Raw genomic sequence first — 16,552 nt, 5'->3', positions numbered from 1 at the left:
TTAGATAAAAACGTTTGCGGTGATAATCAGAATCAGGGTACAAAAAAAAACATTAAAAAGGATCTCCTCAAAGTTCTCGAGTAGCCATTGTCGCTGTAACGCTTCGAGAGTCTGTGTAGGATATTCGTGGAATAATCTTAAAAATAGTGTTTTTAAATGGGTTTTTAAATGAGTCCAAGAAGTTTTTAAACGAAATCAGAGTTGAAATATGAGGTAGCATTCATAACAATATTCAGAAAATCCAGAAGATTTTCTATCGCATTCTCTAGAGAGATTAGATCCAAAGCTGCAATTTGAGAAGAATTTTCTGTGGATTTTCAACAGAATTTTTTGAATGATTGGAGCGGACCTGGTGTGATGGTTAGAACACTTGACTATCACGCCGAGGATCTGGGATCGAATCCCACTCCGAGTTTACTGTTAGAGTTTACTGAAAAAAAATCTGTCAATGATTTTAAAATATGTTTGTGATTGATGTAGAATTTTTATCTATTTCCCATCGTACTAAGCAGCACCGACCAATAATGATCGAGTTTATTCTTGCACCACCCCTAATTTATCGTGGTCAGTTTGGTTTCAATGACTAATTCACAAATTAGCGCTCTTATCATGTAAAACTATATTGTAAAACAACTACTATTCTTTAAAATGATAAGATTGAATAATTGCCCCTCGAATTCTATTTCCATCTAATCCACGCCTATTTCTGGCATATCATGAATTTAACTCTCGTCACACCTTGTACGTGACAGTATGATAAATGGTTGGTCACATTATATTCGCAATCCCAATCAAATCCCGTATTCAAAGTACTATTGCGCAGAATGCATTTAAATTGAGATAGCTGTAGCTTTAGAAAAAAGGTTAAAAATATTTCGGGTAATATTCTTGCCCACCAGATCATAACACGCCATCACAGTGCAACGAAGAAAGCTTTCTCTGTGGTTGTGAAGTACGATGCTTCGTATGCCGAAAATCCAAGCACATATTTGCTTGCATCTTCCCTAGGACGAATACAACTGTTTGTTTACAATTTACCAACGGAAAAAGCAATTTATTCCAATAATTGAGTAGTTGCCGCGGCGTGCTGTAGCAGTGAAATCCAATTTTGAAGTGCCATAGAGCTTTCGTAGGGTTGAACGGTTATCGGCTGCGGTGTACGGTTGCCTTCGTCATACGCAATACGAGAAAAATTGTCAACTCGGAAGTGGAATGAAATTAAAACGATTAAAATTTAAAATATCTTTATTATTCGCCATTTTCCATCTGATATGACGGGAAATAGCGCATATGACGAAGTAAATTTCTTCCCTATCCGTATTTTTTTCTGATAAAATTCCTAGTTCCTAGTACTTCTAAAAATATTTAAAACAGAGGCTTTGTAGTATTTGTTGTGGTATTATTGTATTAATGTTAGTAGACCTTTTGGAAAACTTCAGATTTTTTTAGAATAGTTGAACCGACTTTTTTTAAGTACTTATTTTTTTTCTGCTAGGAAGAGTTTCCACTGAAATCTTTCGTACGATTTGGTAACATTTTTGGAGGATTACACGAGCACGAGGTTAATTGTTCTACTTTACTGTTTGCATTAATTGTTATCGTTACCATTGTTAACCAATTTAATGAACTTATTAAATAGAAATACACTAGAACTCCAATGGCGCTGTAGTCACTTTTCTTTATTAATTATTTTATATACTTTAATTGTTATAATTGACTATTTTTAAGTGTTCATCTTATAGAGGATCTTTTGTTTTGATAAACAAAATTTATTTGACACTTCTAGTACCGCTAGTGACGATGTAAGGGCGAGGCAAACTAGATGTTAGTCACACGAACAGTCCCGACATTGGACTTCTGTGGCTAGTTATTCTAATACTTATTATCAACACTTTTCGAAAACTTTTTCATATATTTTTATGCGTTGATTGATCGGCTTTCATGATGTTTAAAATGATTTAATATACTGACTAAACCTCTGTATTTGATGAGTTCAGCTACCTTGATAAGCAAGTGGAACTCTTTGTTTCAGACATACTATGATTTAGAAGTAAATTTGGTAGCTCCTAAATAAGAACTACGATGAATGTTCTGGCGGATCGACTGAGTGGTTTAAGCTTAAAGGATTACATACCTTGAGAATGATCATGAATCGAATTCTTTTTTATTGCGTGGAATAGATACACAATACACACTCCAAATTTCACAAAGATTGGAGCACTAAAACGAAAGTTACAACCCATTATAGCGCGTGCCCTCCATAAAGACAAGGCAGAGCGCGCAAATTAAAGCGCGATTATCTTTATGAAATGTGTGATTTAAGACAATACTAGTATACTTTCAGATTATGAAATAAAAAAGTTAGATATTTTTGGTCACTTTCAAAGTATGTAACCCCTTAGACGATGCCCACCAATGCGTGAGTAAACCCAAATTGGCAACCGCCATCATAACGCACGAACCCCACCAACCGTTGCCAAATCGGTTTGGAAATGGCAACCTACTTTCCGGTGAACAGTGGATTCATATATTTAGCAACCAGACCCAACCGTTGCTATCGCGGTTGATATCACCTTCTTCATGATTTCAATCTGAATAACAAACAAAAACAAGACAGCTTTCTACAAGTTAAATATAAAAAAAGTGTTTATCTTTTATAATTTTTGAAACTGTTGTACTACCATGCATTTAAGATTGCGTTTGTCACAAATGGACACATATTAAAGATAAAGTTTAGTGCCGGGCGAGGTTTGATGCGTCGCAAGATTCGATTGTCGGAACAATCCAGGAATGTCCTCGGGGATTCCTCCAGGAATGTCCTCGGGGATTCCTCCAGGAATGTCCTTGGGGATTCCGCCAAGAATGTCCTCGGGGATTCCGCCAGGAATGTCCTCGGGGATTCCGCCAGGAATGTCCTCGGGGATTCCGCCAGGAATGTCCTCGGGGATTCCGCCAGGAATGTCCTCGGGGATTCCGCCAGGAATGTCCTCGGGGATTCCGCCAGGAATGTCCTCGGGGATTCCGCCAGGAATGTCCTCGGGGATTCCGCCAGGAATGTCCTCGGGGATTCCGCCAGGAATGTCCTCGGGGATTCCGCCAGGAATGTCCTCGGGGATTCCGCCAGGAATGTCCTCGGGGATTCCGCCAGGAATGTCCTCGGGGATTCCGCCAGGAATGTCCTCGGGGATTCCGCCAGGAATGTCCTCGGGGATTCCGCCAGGAATGTCCTCGGGGATTCCGCCAGGAATGTCCTCGGGGATTCCGCCAGGAATGTCCTCGGGGATTCCGCCAGGAATGTCCTCGGGGATTCCGCCAGGAATGTCCTCGGGGATTCCGCCAGGAATGTCCTCGGGGATTCCTCCAGAAATGCCATCGGGGCCATTTCCCCTCAACTCCCGGCAGTTCCTTCCGAGATCCCTCGGGAATTTCTTCCGGGATTTCCCCGGGCATGTATTTTGCGATTTCCCCAGGAATTCCTTCCGGAATTGCCCCGTGAATTTCTTGCCGGATTGCTCCGGGAATTACTTCCGGGATTCTCCAGGAAATTCCTTTTGAGATATCTTCAGAAATGCAAATCATGGAGTTCTATCATGGATTCTTTCAAGGATTTCTCCAGGAATTCCATCAGAGATTCCTCAAGAAATTTCTTTAGGGATTACACTTGAAATTTCTCCAGGGATTTAAGAATTGCAACGAAACACTTGAGGAAATAATTACCAACATTCTAGAGCTTTCGTACAATCGTATACGATAATATGAGGGACAAAAATGATGTTGACATTCATTTGCTTCTCTGTACAGTCAGGATTTTTTTACGCGGGGGATACGTACCGCGTAAAAAAAAAACTCAGTTCAAATTTCGAAAACCGCATAAAAAGTCTCACCATTTCTCGACGAATCATGCAAAAAGAAGACGGTGATTTTTTTGTATGGAGTAAACCGCGAGTAAACCGCGTAAAAATAAACCTGACTGTACAGGTATTCTTCGATATAACGTACCCTCGATATAGCGTACCCTCGATATAGCGAATTCGATATAACGTACATTTTGCTTCGATATAACATACAACATTGAAAAATTTTATTTTCCCACGAATAACCCTTAGATAAACTACGAAATCACTCAAATCAATGTTTTGTTGCAGCATTAGCCTTGTTACCCAGAATTAGCGCAATTTGGGGAAAAATTTAGTGTACGTTATATCGAAGCAAAATGTACGTTATATCGAAGCACAAAAAAACGAAATGACTCTTTCGTCAAAACTCAAGTTTTTCATTATTGGTTTTGTAAATTTCACCGAAATCATTATTTGGGATTAATTTTACGTCGAATACATCAATATTAGCATAAAAAATATTAAATTTTTCTCTGCTTCGATATAACGTACACTTCGATATAACGTACAAAGAGAAAACTTTTTTGTACGTTATATCGAAGAGTACCTGTATTTTGTTTACGATATGAAGTACTACTACCAACCACTGGTAGGGAGATAAGGTGGTATTTTACCAACGATGATGTGAAACCGATTTGCACACCTCTACTACTCACCGACTTACTACGCACTGGTGGGGATAGTCTTAACCTGGATTCATATCTACTGCGTAGCCATATGCGGCTTATTTTTCGAAAATTGGTATTAGTGTGCTTTTCTAGATTTAAACCACATAACTTCAGTCCATTTTAATTATCATGTTTCTCGGTGAGCCAATGAAAACTATTGATTTAACGTTGTGACGTTTAGACTTACTGTTTTCCTTCAGCCATCCTCAGACACTAAAATGTATTATACGAAAATGCGTTATTTTAACAAAAAATATTAAGGTGCTTTGAGCAGTCCCTGAAGAAGGCCACAACAAAAAGGCCGAAACGTCGGAACAGTATAAAGAACTTGCCTTGACTAAATTACTGGAAAAGCCAATCCCAAAATAGTTCAATCAGATTTTTTATCCAGTTTTCCTCCGGAAACTGTCAGAACTTCGTTAAAAACTTCTCCAGATATTCACTAGAAAATTTATCGAGAAATCATATGTTGACTGTTGGCTTTCTGTTCAGTAAGAACTGTATGTTGTAAATATATGCTGCAATATACCATAGTACGTCTCCTAACAATATTGTACGTTATACAACTAAAGGTAAACTAAAATATCGGTTAAATAAAGAATAACTTAACCACACTGAAACTAAAACTGTTGTCTTCAGGCGTAGCACTGATTGCTTGATTAACCTTCACGTACCCGACCCCGACACCTCATTTTCAAAATGCTGGCATTTCATCAATTTTCATCCGATTTTTTAGGGTGGTCCATATTTTCAAAGAATACCATATTTTCCTTATTTTTAGGAAAAACTTTGTAGAAGACTATATTAATCTAGAAAACCATTTGAAGGCGCTGAATGCATCTTTCCTCGTAAATCTGTTTCGTGGACCATTGTGCAGTGACAGGTTCCGCGGGGCCTCATTGGGAACACTTCTGGTTTTCAACCTAAACATGCCGTGCGGCATATCATTCTTCATGATTTCAAAAGACTGAGTCAGAAACGATAGAATGAAGTCTGTATCAACTAGTATGGCCTGGCCACACCGGAGCATTTCGCAAAGGTTACACGGGGGTATCAACGAGGACATTTCTGGTTTGCAAGATTAACATGCCGTGCGATGTAGCAATCTGCATGATTTTGAGAGAATGGGGCAAAAAAAATGACTGAAGTATGTATTAACTGATGCGGTCGCTCCGGAACACCTGGAACAGGTTCTGTGGCGGCCTCCCAAACACAAAAATACACGAAATAATCACTTTTAGCCATTTGGCAAAACAAACCACTCCCCCACCCCCTGACCCCAGTACAATCCGGAATATCTCCGGAATGGTTCCGTATATTATATCAATACAATAAACTTGCACCAATTTATGATCGATTGAAGGCGACTTCAGAAAAATCGGAGGTCGGGTACGTAAAGGTTAACTATCTTATATATCCTTAAGAACAGTTAATATTGTTCTACCACCCTTCACTTTCGAAGCTTCACAAGTTTAATCACAACCATGAACCAGTCTAACGCCACTTATGATACTTTAATGGGGTTATCCCCAAAGGACACGCGATAAAACCGTTGCCTATATAAATACGCCGCTACTTATACATCGCTCTTTGAGATTAATTATTAAACTCTACCGATGACACTTTCACCTCGGCAGAAAACAATTGGAGGTGTGCGAACTCAGAAGAACAGAAAAACAGTCACTGGATCACCTGCTTTTAGCCTTTCTTATCACCTCGTTCCAACACTATTGAAGCATCAGACCGTTGTAGACTGATTGGCTTGGAGTCGACAACGACACTAGTTCGTTCGGAGAGTTAACACGAAAGGAATTATCAGTGCGCGGTGCTATGCTAACCTTCTACGCGAGATCACACGCGGACGGACAATGCGGGACTTTCTGTTTGTTTCTGTTTCTGGAGGATCCTCCTTCCTCGTTCGAACGTTCGATTCCGATTGATTGATAAACCCGGGTCGGCGATTGCTTTTATACACTAGCTACATACCTACCTACCTATTCACGGTACTGTTTGGGAGCTCTGCGGGAAGCTGGCAGAAATTCAATTTTTGAACATCTCTTAAATGGGTTTCAGTATATAGATCATCCATCTACAATATCAAAAGCGTTGACTGTCTTTTAAATAAATTGGAAATCATGGTTTTGTATCTTTTTACAGCGCTAAATAGCTGCTGAAATTTCTGATTTTTTGATAAATAACACAACCAAGTTCAACCACTACAAAAGTCTAACAATAAAAGTAATTCAATGACTTCCAGAATTTTATTCATAAGTTCTTGTGTGAATTGGGCACCTACAATAGAAAAAGAGATCAAAATAACACTTTTGGCTTCAAAATTTACATCACATATTATTAGTACAACAAATTCTTATACTTCAACTTCAAAGTGTCTTACAAATCGCTCCCAGCTACTTCCCTCGCAGATTTTCGGTACAAACGCTCGTCTAAGTATGCAGAATTGATTAAAGGAAATTGCAGCTGCCAAAACATTAGCGCCAAATTGTATGAAAAACAGCAATTTTGTTCGGAGTTCCTTCGAAGAAATCGACAAATAATGAAAAGGCCATTAATATGAACTTGAGAGCTGAAAAATGTTTCAATTTATTCATTTAGGTTGAAACTAGCAGACTACTATGATTTGGCAATTTTTGCCACGTATTTTCAAATCTGGACCACTGTGCGGGGTTGAGTGTAAGGTCGGTCGCAGTCAGGCGGTCTGCTGTGATTTTCGTTTCACAGGCTGCTGCGACTGGCAAGTAACAAAACAGGGATGTCTCATTTTTTTCAGAACGAGACTGTTATAAAGGGTCTTACGTGAATATTTATTTTAAGACTTTATTTAATTTTCTTTCATTCAATTGCTGTAACTCGCTTTTTTGCATAACATCGATGTTTACGTACTTTTATGCAAGTCCGTATCATAATTTTCATTTTATCCTACATAGTTGTCCCGGCAAACTTTGTCTTGTCTACTGCGTTATTTTTGCGTTCCAAAGAACCTATAGGTAAAGAGTATACTCTTTCGCACTAGATCATTATGCAACTGAAATTAGATGCATAATTCAAAAAGAATTGCATAATGTTCATAATGCAACCTATTTAGGTTGCATTATGAATAGTACATATGTACATTTATATGCTCAATATCATTTTTTTCTTCTTCTTTATGGCTCGACGTTCCAACTGGAACTTGGCCTGCCTCTCTTCAATTTAGTGTTCTTTGAGCACTTCCACATTTATCAATTAAAGAGCTTTCTTTGCCTGCCATTGCAATAATTTGTATATTGTGATACAAGCTCAATGATATTGAGTTAAAAAATGAAAAATAATGAAAAAAATTAAAAAAAAAAACATAAATAATTCAATCTTTATTCAATAAAGCTGGAGCATTTATTTCACTTGTAGTAAAATTTGTTCGTTGTTTTCTGTATGATGTGATATAAATTTTGGAACATGTTTTCAACTATTAGAAAACCGGGATTCAAAAATATCAACTTTTGTGTTCGAGTTAAAAATCTTTTTTTTTTAATTTTTTTAATTTTTATTACTCTGTATTTCAACTATTGCTAATCTATGTTTTAAATTAAAACCAATAGTTGAAAAATAGGTATGCAAATACAAAATTACGAATACAGTGGAACCTCTTTTTACGCAAATAACTGGGACTGCATAAATTAAAAAAGGTATAACAAGTTTGGGCTTCAATGACGGAATCTAGTTCGCAGCGAACAAATCTTGCTACTGGGATTTTGAGCAGGGACTTGAGCGGTTTCATGAAGCTTCCCAGAGAGCCAAAAAAGGGGGTTCCAAGGGGCTTCAGGGGAATTTTAAGGGGTTGTTTCAGGGGATTTGAGGATCCTTTTAAGGGCATTCTGTCACGATTTGTTGGCGTTTTAATGGGATTACGGGGAATTCAGGGAAATTTCAAAAGTATTAAGGGGTTTTCAGGGGCATTTGAAGGCGTTTCAAGGAGTTTGAGGTGCATTTCAAGGTATTCCAAAGTCATTGAGGAGAGATTCATTTTGTTTCAGATGTTTCAGGAACACTTTTAGGGCATTCCTAGAGATTTTTGGAGCGTTTGATAGCATTTCAGGCGTGTTTCAGGGAGTATATGGACCCTATTGAAGGCAGGGGTATCAAGGGGTTTCAGGGGCATTTCAAATTGATTATGATGATTTCAAGTACGTTTCAATGGGGTTGCGGAGGTTTCAGTGGAATTTCGGCATTTTAGGTCAGGGTCGTAGTAGGTGGTTTCAAGAACACCTTTAAATCAAAGGGTATTTTAGGGGAGTTACAAAAGACAATGTGATGGGGTCTCTAAAAATCCTCTGGAACTTTCTGAAATGCTTTCAAGATCCCTCTGAGACGGTCCGACACCCCCGAAAACTTCTCCGTAACGCCTCTGGCCTCTGAATCCCACTGCAAATGCTCTGAAACTTCGTGAAATTCCTCAATTATGCCCCTTAAACCCCCTCGGACTCCGTGTAATGCACCTGAGAGGCTGCGAAACCCCCGAAAACTCCAACGTTACGCTTCTGTAACGCCTCTGAATCCCACCGAAAATGTTCTGAAATTTCCTGAAATGCCTCTAAAATCTCCCTTCAACTTCCTCGGACCCCATGTAACGCACCTGAGAGGCTCCGAAACCCCTGAAAACTCCTCCGTAACGCCTCTGAATTCCTACGAAAATGCTCTATTATGTCCTGGGATGCCTCTAAAATCCCCCTAAAATCCCGTCGGACCCCATGTAACGCACCTGAAAGGCTCCGAAACCTCTGAAAACTCCTCCGTAACTCTTCTGTAACGCCTCTGAATCTCACGAAAATGCTTTGAAATTTCCTAAAATGCCTCTAAAATCCCCCTTAAACCCCCTCGGACTCATGTCACGCACCGAAGACTGTTCGAAAAATGCTCTGAGACTTCCTGAAATACCTCCAAAATTCCCCTTTAGGTGAAGATATGACGAAGCGAAAGCTCGAGTTTTCAAGAGCACATATCCGAAGAATCGATTGTCGGTTTGCACTCAAAAGTTGATCAATAGGTCATCCGCTGGTGGTGGCTAATCGATCAACCTTTTCAGCGTAAACTAACATTCGGTTCTTCAGATTTGTGCTCTTAAAAATTCGAGATCTTCACCTTAGACCACCCCCCCCCCCCCCCCCCCGGACCCCATGTAACGCCCCTGAGACTGACCGAAACCCCCGAAAACTCTTCCATAACGGCTCTGACTCCCGTCGGAAATGCTCTGAAACTTGCTGAGATGCTTCCGAAACCCCCTTAAGACGCACTCGGACATCACGTAACGCACGTGAAACCTTCGGAAACCCCCGAAAACATACCTGTAACGTCTACAAAACGCGTTGAGTCCTAGTTCAAGCTTCCATTGATTTAGAATACATATATGCACTAACCTCTGTTTTAGAAAACCATTTATTGTTTGCATAAACTATTGATACCAAAGCATGAATCGATAATGTGTAACTGTTTTTGAATGACCTGGCAATAAAGAGCATAGGGTATGTGTGCCATCAGTAATCTCATGCTCCCATTTTCATCACATCCGAAAACAAGCGATTACGTCACCGATTGACTCCGTTCTTTTTGTTTTTATGGGTGCTCACTTCTAACAAAAAATACAAAAATAAGAAACAAAACAAACAGCGCTTCAATCCTTTGTTTTTCGTGGGATGAAAATGGGAGCCACATGCTTAATAAGGGAACCAATACCCTATAGGAAAATTTGTTATTTTATCGAAATCAAAATGCATGAATCTCATTTTTTCAATCGCTTCTGACAACACTGCCCACATCTGCTCGTGTGCAGGTGGAAGTTTCTTTTTTCGTTGTTCTTTTTGCTATATGTTCAATCAGAAAACGAATTTTTGATAGAAGGCTCGGAGGGACAAGTCACGTATACCAATTAACTTAGTTGAGATGATGTTTGTGTGTGTGTGTATGTGTATGTTTGTCTGTGACAAAAAAGGCACGAATCGAACCAGAATTTTACCGCATTCTTCGCTATTAAAATTGTCCAGATCGGTCGAGGCGTTTCGGTGGCCATCTCAGTGATCCGGACCAGCAACCTGTAGGAATCTATATTTGATATGAGGAAGATGTCTGGAGTCCAACAATGGCGAGCAGAATATCAAAGATGGCGGTCTATAATCCAAGATGGTGATTCATAATTCAAGATGGCGGCTGTTAAAAGAAGTTATAGGTCCTAAAACTATGCAATATTATATATTTGTATATATTTGGTATAAGGAAGACGTCTGGACCTTAAAAATGACGACCAGAATATCAAGGATGGTGGTCTTAAATCCTAGATGGCGGCTTCAAATTCAAGATGGCGATTGTTTAATGGAGTTTTAGGCTCTAAAACCATGCAATCTGGATAAATATTGTATGGAGAATATGTCCGGATCCAAGTCCAGATCCAAAAATGGCGGCCAGAATATCTAGAATGGCGTCCCAATATGGCGTCAAGAGCCATCTTGACTGGCTGTTTAATGGTGTTTTGGGCTAAAAAATCACACTGTTGAAAATGCTTTGGCATCCATGTTGCACATGGATGTCGAAGTATTTTCAATAGTGTAATGACATGAATTGGTCAGATAAAGCAAAATCAAGAAATTGACATCTAAAAATCATTCAATATGAGTATATTTGGTATAGGGAGGATTTTCGGAGTCCAAAATTAGCAACCAGAATAACCAAGATGGCGGTCCAATATCCAAGATGGCGGCTGCTGAATGGAGTTTTAGGCTTTAAAACCGTTCAATATGATATGGGGAAGAAATCTCAAGTCCAAAAATGGCAACCCGAAATTCAAATCCTTCCGAAAATTCAGAAAATTAAAATGGGGGATCAACATTCAAAGATTGGCGAAGAGTTTGAGGCTCAAACATCAAAAGCCAAATAAATCATGATTTCTGGTGCCATGAAATGGGTTTTTCGTTATACGTATGAAAGTGTGATATTCATCAACATGTCCCTAGAGTTTTGTTGAAGTGGGTTTTCAAAGGCACGAGAAAAACGCCATCACTGCTAGGTGGAATATTTAGTTTTGTTTTATTAATTCGTGTCCTTCCCTACATATTTTGAGTCAACCTTTATTGTTTTTCATTTTATTTATTTTCGGGGCCCAATTGTTTTGTTCATACAAATTATTTATTTTCCATTTATTTTTATTTTTATATGTTTATATTGTAGTACTCCTGTTCAAAATATTCTCGCACGGATGTCGAGATTTATTGAAAATAATTACAAGTCAAACTAGAATACTAGAAGATGATTAATGCAATAGAAAAGTAATCTAATATTGTAAAAAATTGCAACAAATTTGGCCATATCTTTGACCTGTAAAAATTAGGATACCACGACGGGGTTCATATTTTAATGATTACCCTATACATGTAGAAATACACGCTCTATAAAATAGCATAACTGCACAGTGTATGTTATGCAAAATCCTAATTTAACATCGGTTGTCAATTGCAGCCAGACCCAGTTGATGGGCTCTCTTTATACATTGTTGCGTGTATCGCTACCCAGAGACAGTCAAATCAGATGGAAGTAAGCATTGTGTAGGATAGGGTTGTGTTTGGTATCAAGAAGCATACATAACATTTTTTTTGCAGAATTTTTTTCTTAGGTTCATCTCAAAAACTACTTAAAAATTCGTCTGGCCCAACTTCTCGATTTGTTTTGATTATTATGTACATTTTTATAAAGTTGCTTACCTTAATCAGTTATGTTTGTGTTTTTGATTGATACAAAATGTTGAAATAATATCGACAAAATTATTATTAATATTACTTTATTATAGGAACTTTTAGCCCTAGGCTGTTGTGCCGATTACCCAATTACATAGTGCAACCATGTTTCTGTTTCATCGATGGGATTTGCATAAAAAAAGTGATGAAAGCGCATCTTTAGACAAAGGCTCTTATGGCAATTTAAAGCTTGGCGGGATTTGCTCCCATCGGGGATTTTCTATATCGCTATAAACGCCTCATTCAGGATTGGAAGCACGTATTATTACGCACCATTTTCCATGCTACCGATCGGATGATGCTATCACTCGCAATGTGGTCAGAACCTTACTATTGAATTTCTATTTTTAAAACACTTAATTATTGGATAACGAATCACGTATTTTCCAGAACCATGACAAGGTTAATAATGATAGGAACGTGCACTTATGTAATGTATTTGCTCGTGACATCGGAAAATTCTCTTCAATTATACGCAGCTGGATTCCGCTGTTGCACATATGTCAATCACAGAAGAAAACTAATGCATTTTCCCACCGCGCTCTTCTCATTGCAGATCGTCTCATCCTCCGCCCACACGATGGCCCCGATCAGTTTGCTCTGCAAGGATTTCCTCCGATCGTTGATGATTGTGGCGGAACGAAAACGGGACCGCGAAGCATCCTCCCAGCTGGCAACTGCAAACGGGTCTCGGCGCACATTCACTGGATCCGCCAAATCACCGAACGATGCCAGCGACGATGAATCGGATGGGGAAACGGACGAAAGTGCCGAGGTGAAAGCGAAAATCAGCGCCCGGAAAGCGGTGCTGGAGTCGGTGGAAAAGACTCAACTGAAGTCGGTTAGAGTCGGGGAGAAGGTGGACCAGGATACCAAGCTGAGGAAGCTGGTCGAGGAGTCGGTGGAAATCGATTTCTGAGGGACCGATACTGTTGTAAGTACATATTGTTTTGCATTTTCTTATCTTTATTTTATAGTAGAATAAAACTTAGTTACCTAAGACTATTACGTCAAGTGTACTCAAGTAGAACGAAAAGAATTCATTCATTTAGTTGAATATCTTTACCTAGATAAGACTGGGGGTTCGACTCCCGGTCGTGTCGAAATCTCAGGGTTGTGCTAAGACCATAGTGGGGTAACTCTTGAAACCCTCACTAGTGATCATACCAACTTCCGCTGGTACGTGACCTCACAACAGAATTAGTAGATGAAAGTTGCTGCGGTGTGCTAAATCGCCTGAGGCTGATTGAAAGCAAAGACTGAGCCGGACCGCCACAAGACTGAAATGTCTAAAAACATCAATAACACAGATAAATTGAGTAATTCACCAATTGTTGAACATTATCCAAATGTTGAATAATTTCTGAAAGTTGTTTCGTAAATCGAACTTAAGTAATTATAGTGCATTGAAACGGCTATCTCAGGCTTAATGCTTAAACATTTCGGCCATGGGTTTTGGCCGGTTTCAACGCACCAACATCTAGTTCCAGTCGAAAAATTCCAAATCACTTCTTGCCTCATTTTAACGGCAGATATTGAAGCATATATATTAGACCTGTTCACTTTTTTTGACCTACCCGTGTCACATCAAATTATCAATCCACATGCAAAAACAAGGTTTCAGTCCAAAAATGAGCCAAATTGATAAAGGTTTAAAGGTATTTTCACGAAAATGTACTTCAATATCCAGAAAATTGCACCAAAAAGGTACCGAAAATACCGTTAAAATATAGTTAGAACAATACTCTACAACTTTGCCGAAGACACTACGGTGTTTAAATTGCGTATTTCAAAGTTATTCAACAATTTTCGTTAAAAAATCACCAAAAAATACAAAATTTTTACGATTTTTCATGTAAAAGTCATGTAAATTTTACATTGTTTTAGGTGACTAATTTTATGAGCTATTGCTCCTATGTGTTACGAACATTTCGTCCATACATCATTTTAGTGTAGAAATTCGTTTTCATTGACTAATTATCAAAAGTTTGTCACGTTGATACTAAAAATTGTACAGAGTTGCCAGCATAAAATAAAACAAAGTTACCCATGATTTAAACGTCATTACACTTCTTTGTCTCATCTGCATCAGTTTAAATTTGGTGCAGTTGGTTGAGCATGAGATTATGGATTCGAAGATTCAAGGTTCGAGTCCTGGAATAGCATTTTTTTGCGTCTCGATCCTGCTATAAGTTGATGAAACTACGCACTGCATCTCATTGCAATTTGGCATCATAACATTGTTTCGGAACCGTAGAGTGCATAGTAAGAATGAAGTTTCCCTTCATCGTGTAGTTGTGCTGATTTATGGGTAGATAGATAACAAATAAGCTCCACCCACAGTTGTCTGTAAAATGTTGCATCCAGAAGCAGTTCCATCATCGTATTGAAATGTTTTAGCTAAATTGATCATTATCAAATAGATGCTCAATATTTCGCCCAGCTGATCTCGTCGACACGATTTATTGTCAACAAGTATAAACTAAATATCTAGCTAGTCCTGGAATGGGCTTAATTGGTAGGTCCCGATCATTATTCTTTGGGAGGTTGCGTGTAAGTCATACCAGATTCATCATCCTAATTGCTACAAAAAAAGAAATAAAAAAAGTTTATCATGTATTTGAGCTTGAACCTGGGACCTTCTGATCCGCAAGCTCGAGCCTTACCATCTGCACCATTTCTGATATTTAAATCAAAAGACATTAGAATACGATGGCATGACGTCTTAATCATGGGTAACTTTGTTTTAATTCGTGCTGGTAACTCTGTGCGATATTTAGTATCAACGTGACATACTTTTGATAATTAGTCAATGAAAACGAATGGGGCACGTTCGGTGTAGTACTAGATTTGTAGTAATGAGCTGAATTTTAGTATGGTGAGAAGGTCATTTCTACGTTTCTGCAATGAAATGGTGCAAAAAACGTGGGTATTATGATTCCTTGCCTAATTTGATGCTGTTTGAGCAAAACTTTGGATAACTATGTTGTTTATGTTGCAAGAAATGGAGAAAACAACAACACTGTTGCCCAAAGCTTTACTCAAACAGCATTAAATTAGGCAAGGAATCATAATACCCACGCTTTTTGCACCATTTCATTGCAGAAACGGAGAAATGACCTTCTCACCATACTAAAATTCAGCTCATTACTACAAATCTAGTACTCCACCGATCTGTCCTATTCCTACACAAAAACGATGTATGGACGAAATGTTCGTTATACAAAGTAGTAATCGCTATTTAATTTAGTCACCTAAAACAATGTAAAATTACATGACTTTTATATGTAAAATCGTAAAAATATCGTGTTTTTTCGTGATTTTTTAACTAAAATTGTTGAATAACTTCGAAATACGCAATTTAAACACCGTAGTGTCTTCGGCAAAGTTGTAGAGTATTGTTCTAACTATATCTTAACGGTATCTCCGGCATCTTTTCGGATCAATTTTGTGAATTTCTTAGTAAATTTCTGTGAAAACGGCTAAAAAAACACAAAATCGATTTGATACACCTTTAAATCTTCATCAATTTGGCTCAATTTTGGACTGAAGACTTGGTTTTACATGTGGATTGATAATTTGATGTGTCACGGAGAATCGGAGAAAAAAAGTTTCAAAGTGAACAGGTCTAATATATATGAGTGTCACGATGTTGCATCGATTTATTTACAAAATTATAAACATTTTCCAATAAAATCAAAATCATGGAAAGTTCGTTTCGCTAAAGATACAAAACATGCACGATTCTTAAAATAAAATTTAACAACTTGCTGTTACGAAATAATCAGGAGAACGTTCTTTACACTTTTGCATTGTTACTTTCTCATCGAGATTTCATTGAATATTTTTATGACACTTTCATTACGCATCCATGGGGGTTTCAGGGGCGTTCCAGTTGCGTTCCAGGGGATTTTAAGAGATTGCAAGCGTTACAAGGGTGTTCCAGGTAATTTCAGAGGCGATCCAGGAGGTTTCAGAGGCGGTACAGGGTTGTGCCAAGGAGTTTCAGGGGCGTTACAGAGGTGTTCCATGTGAATTTAGGAGCGTTCCAAAGATTTCAGATGTGGCACAGGGTTGTTCCAGGAGATGTCAGAGGTATTCAAGGGGTTTTAAGATCTTTTAGGCGCCAGGAGGACTCAAGTGATTTCATGGGAATTTGAGGGCGGCGTTCCATGAGTTTTCAAGGGGTTCCAGAGGCGTTACAGAGGCTTTC

At 38.6% G+C, this 16,552-nt stretch overlaps 2 protein-coding genes across 5 annotated transcripts in view; one reads left to right on the top strand and one right to left on the bottom strand.

Annotated features, from left to right (window-relative positions):
• Positions 1 to 6,533, bottom strand: part of LOC109398295 (uncharacterized) — a 45,963-nt gene extending 39,430 nt beyond the window's left edge. For 2 of the 4 annotated variants that reach the window (XM_062849154.1, XM_029864273.2), the window contains exon 1: positions 6,403 to 6,521. The gene's annotated coding sequence lies outside the window, so the exon portion shown is untranslated. Of the gene's footprint in view, positions 1 to 6,256 lie in introns of all 4 variants that reach the window. The other 2 variants (XM_029864274.2, XM_062849155.1) reach the window with 2 other exon arrangements.
• Positions 1 to 13,341, top strand: part of LOC109398292 (WD repeat-containing protein 75) — an 80,383-nt gene extending 67,042 nt beyond the window's left edge. The window contains exon 6 of the mRNA XM_062849153.1: positions 12,896 to 13,341. Coding sequence (XP_062705137.1) covers positions 12,896 to 13,258 — 363 coding nt within the window. The 3' untranslated portion in view covers positions 13,259 to 13,341. The remainder of the gene's footprint in view (positions 1 to 12,895) is intronic.
• The last annotated feature ends 3,211 nt before the right edge of the window (positions 13,342 to 16,552 follow it).

The sequence above is a fragment of the Aedes albopictus genome, chromosome 2, assembly GCF_035046485.1.
Source record: "Aedes albopictus strain Foshan chromosome 2, AalbF5, whole genome shotgun sequence".
Classification (NCBI taxonomy): Eukaryota; Metazoa; Arthropoda; class Insecta; order Diptera; family Culicidae; genus Aedes; species Aedes albopictus.
The sequence above is the reverse complement of the archived record's forward strand: the minus strand, read 5'-3'. Positions and strand labels throughout refer to the sequence as shown.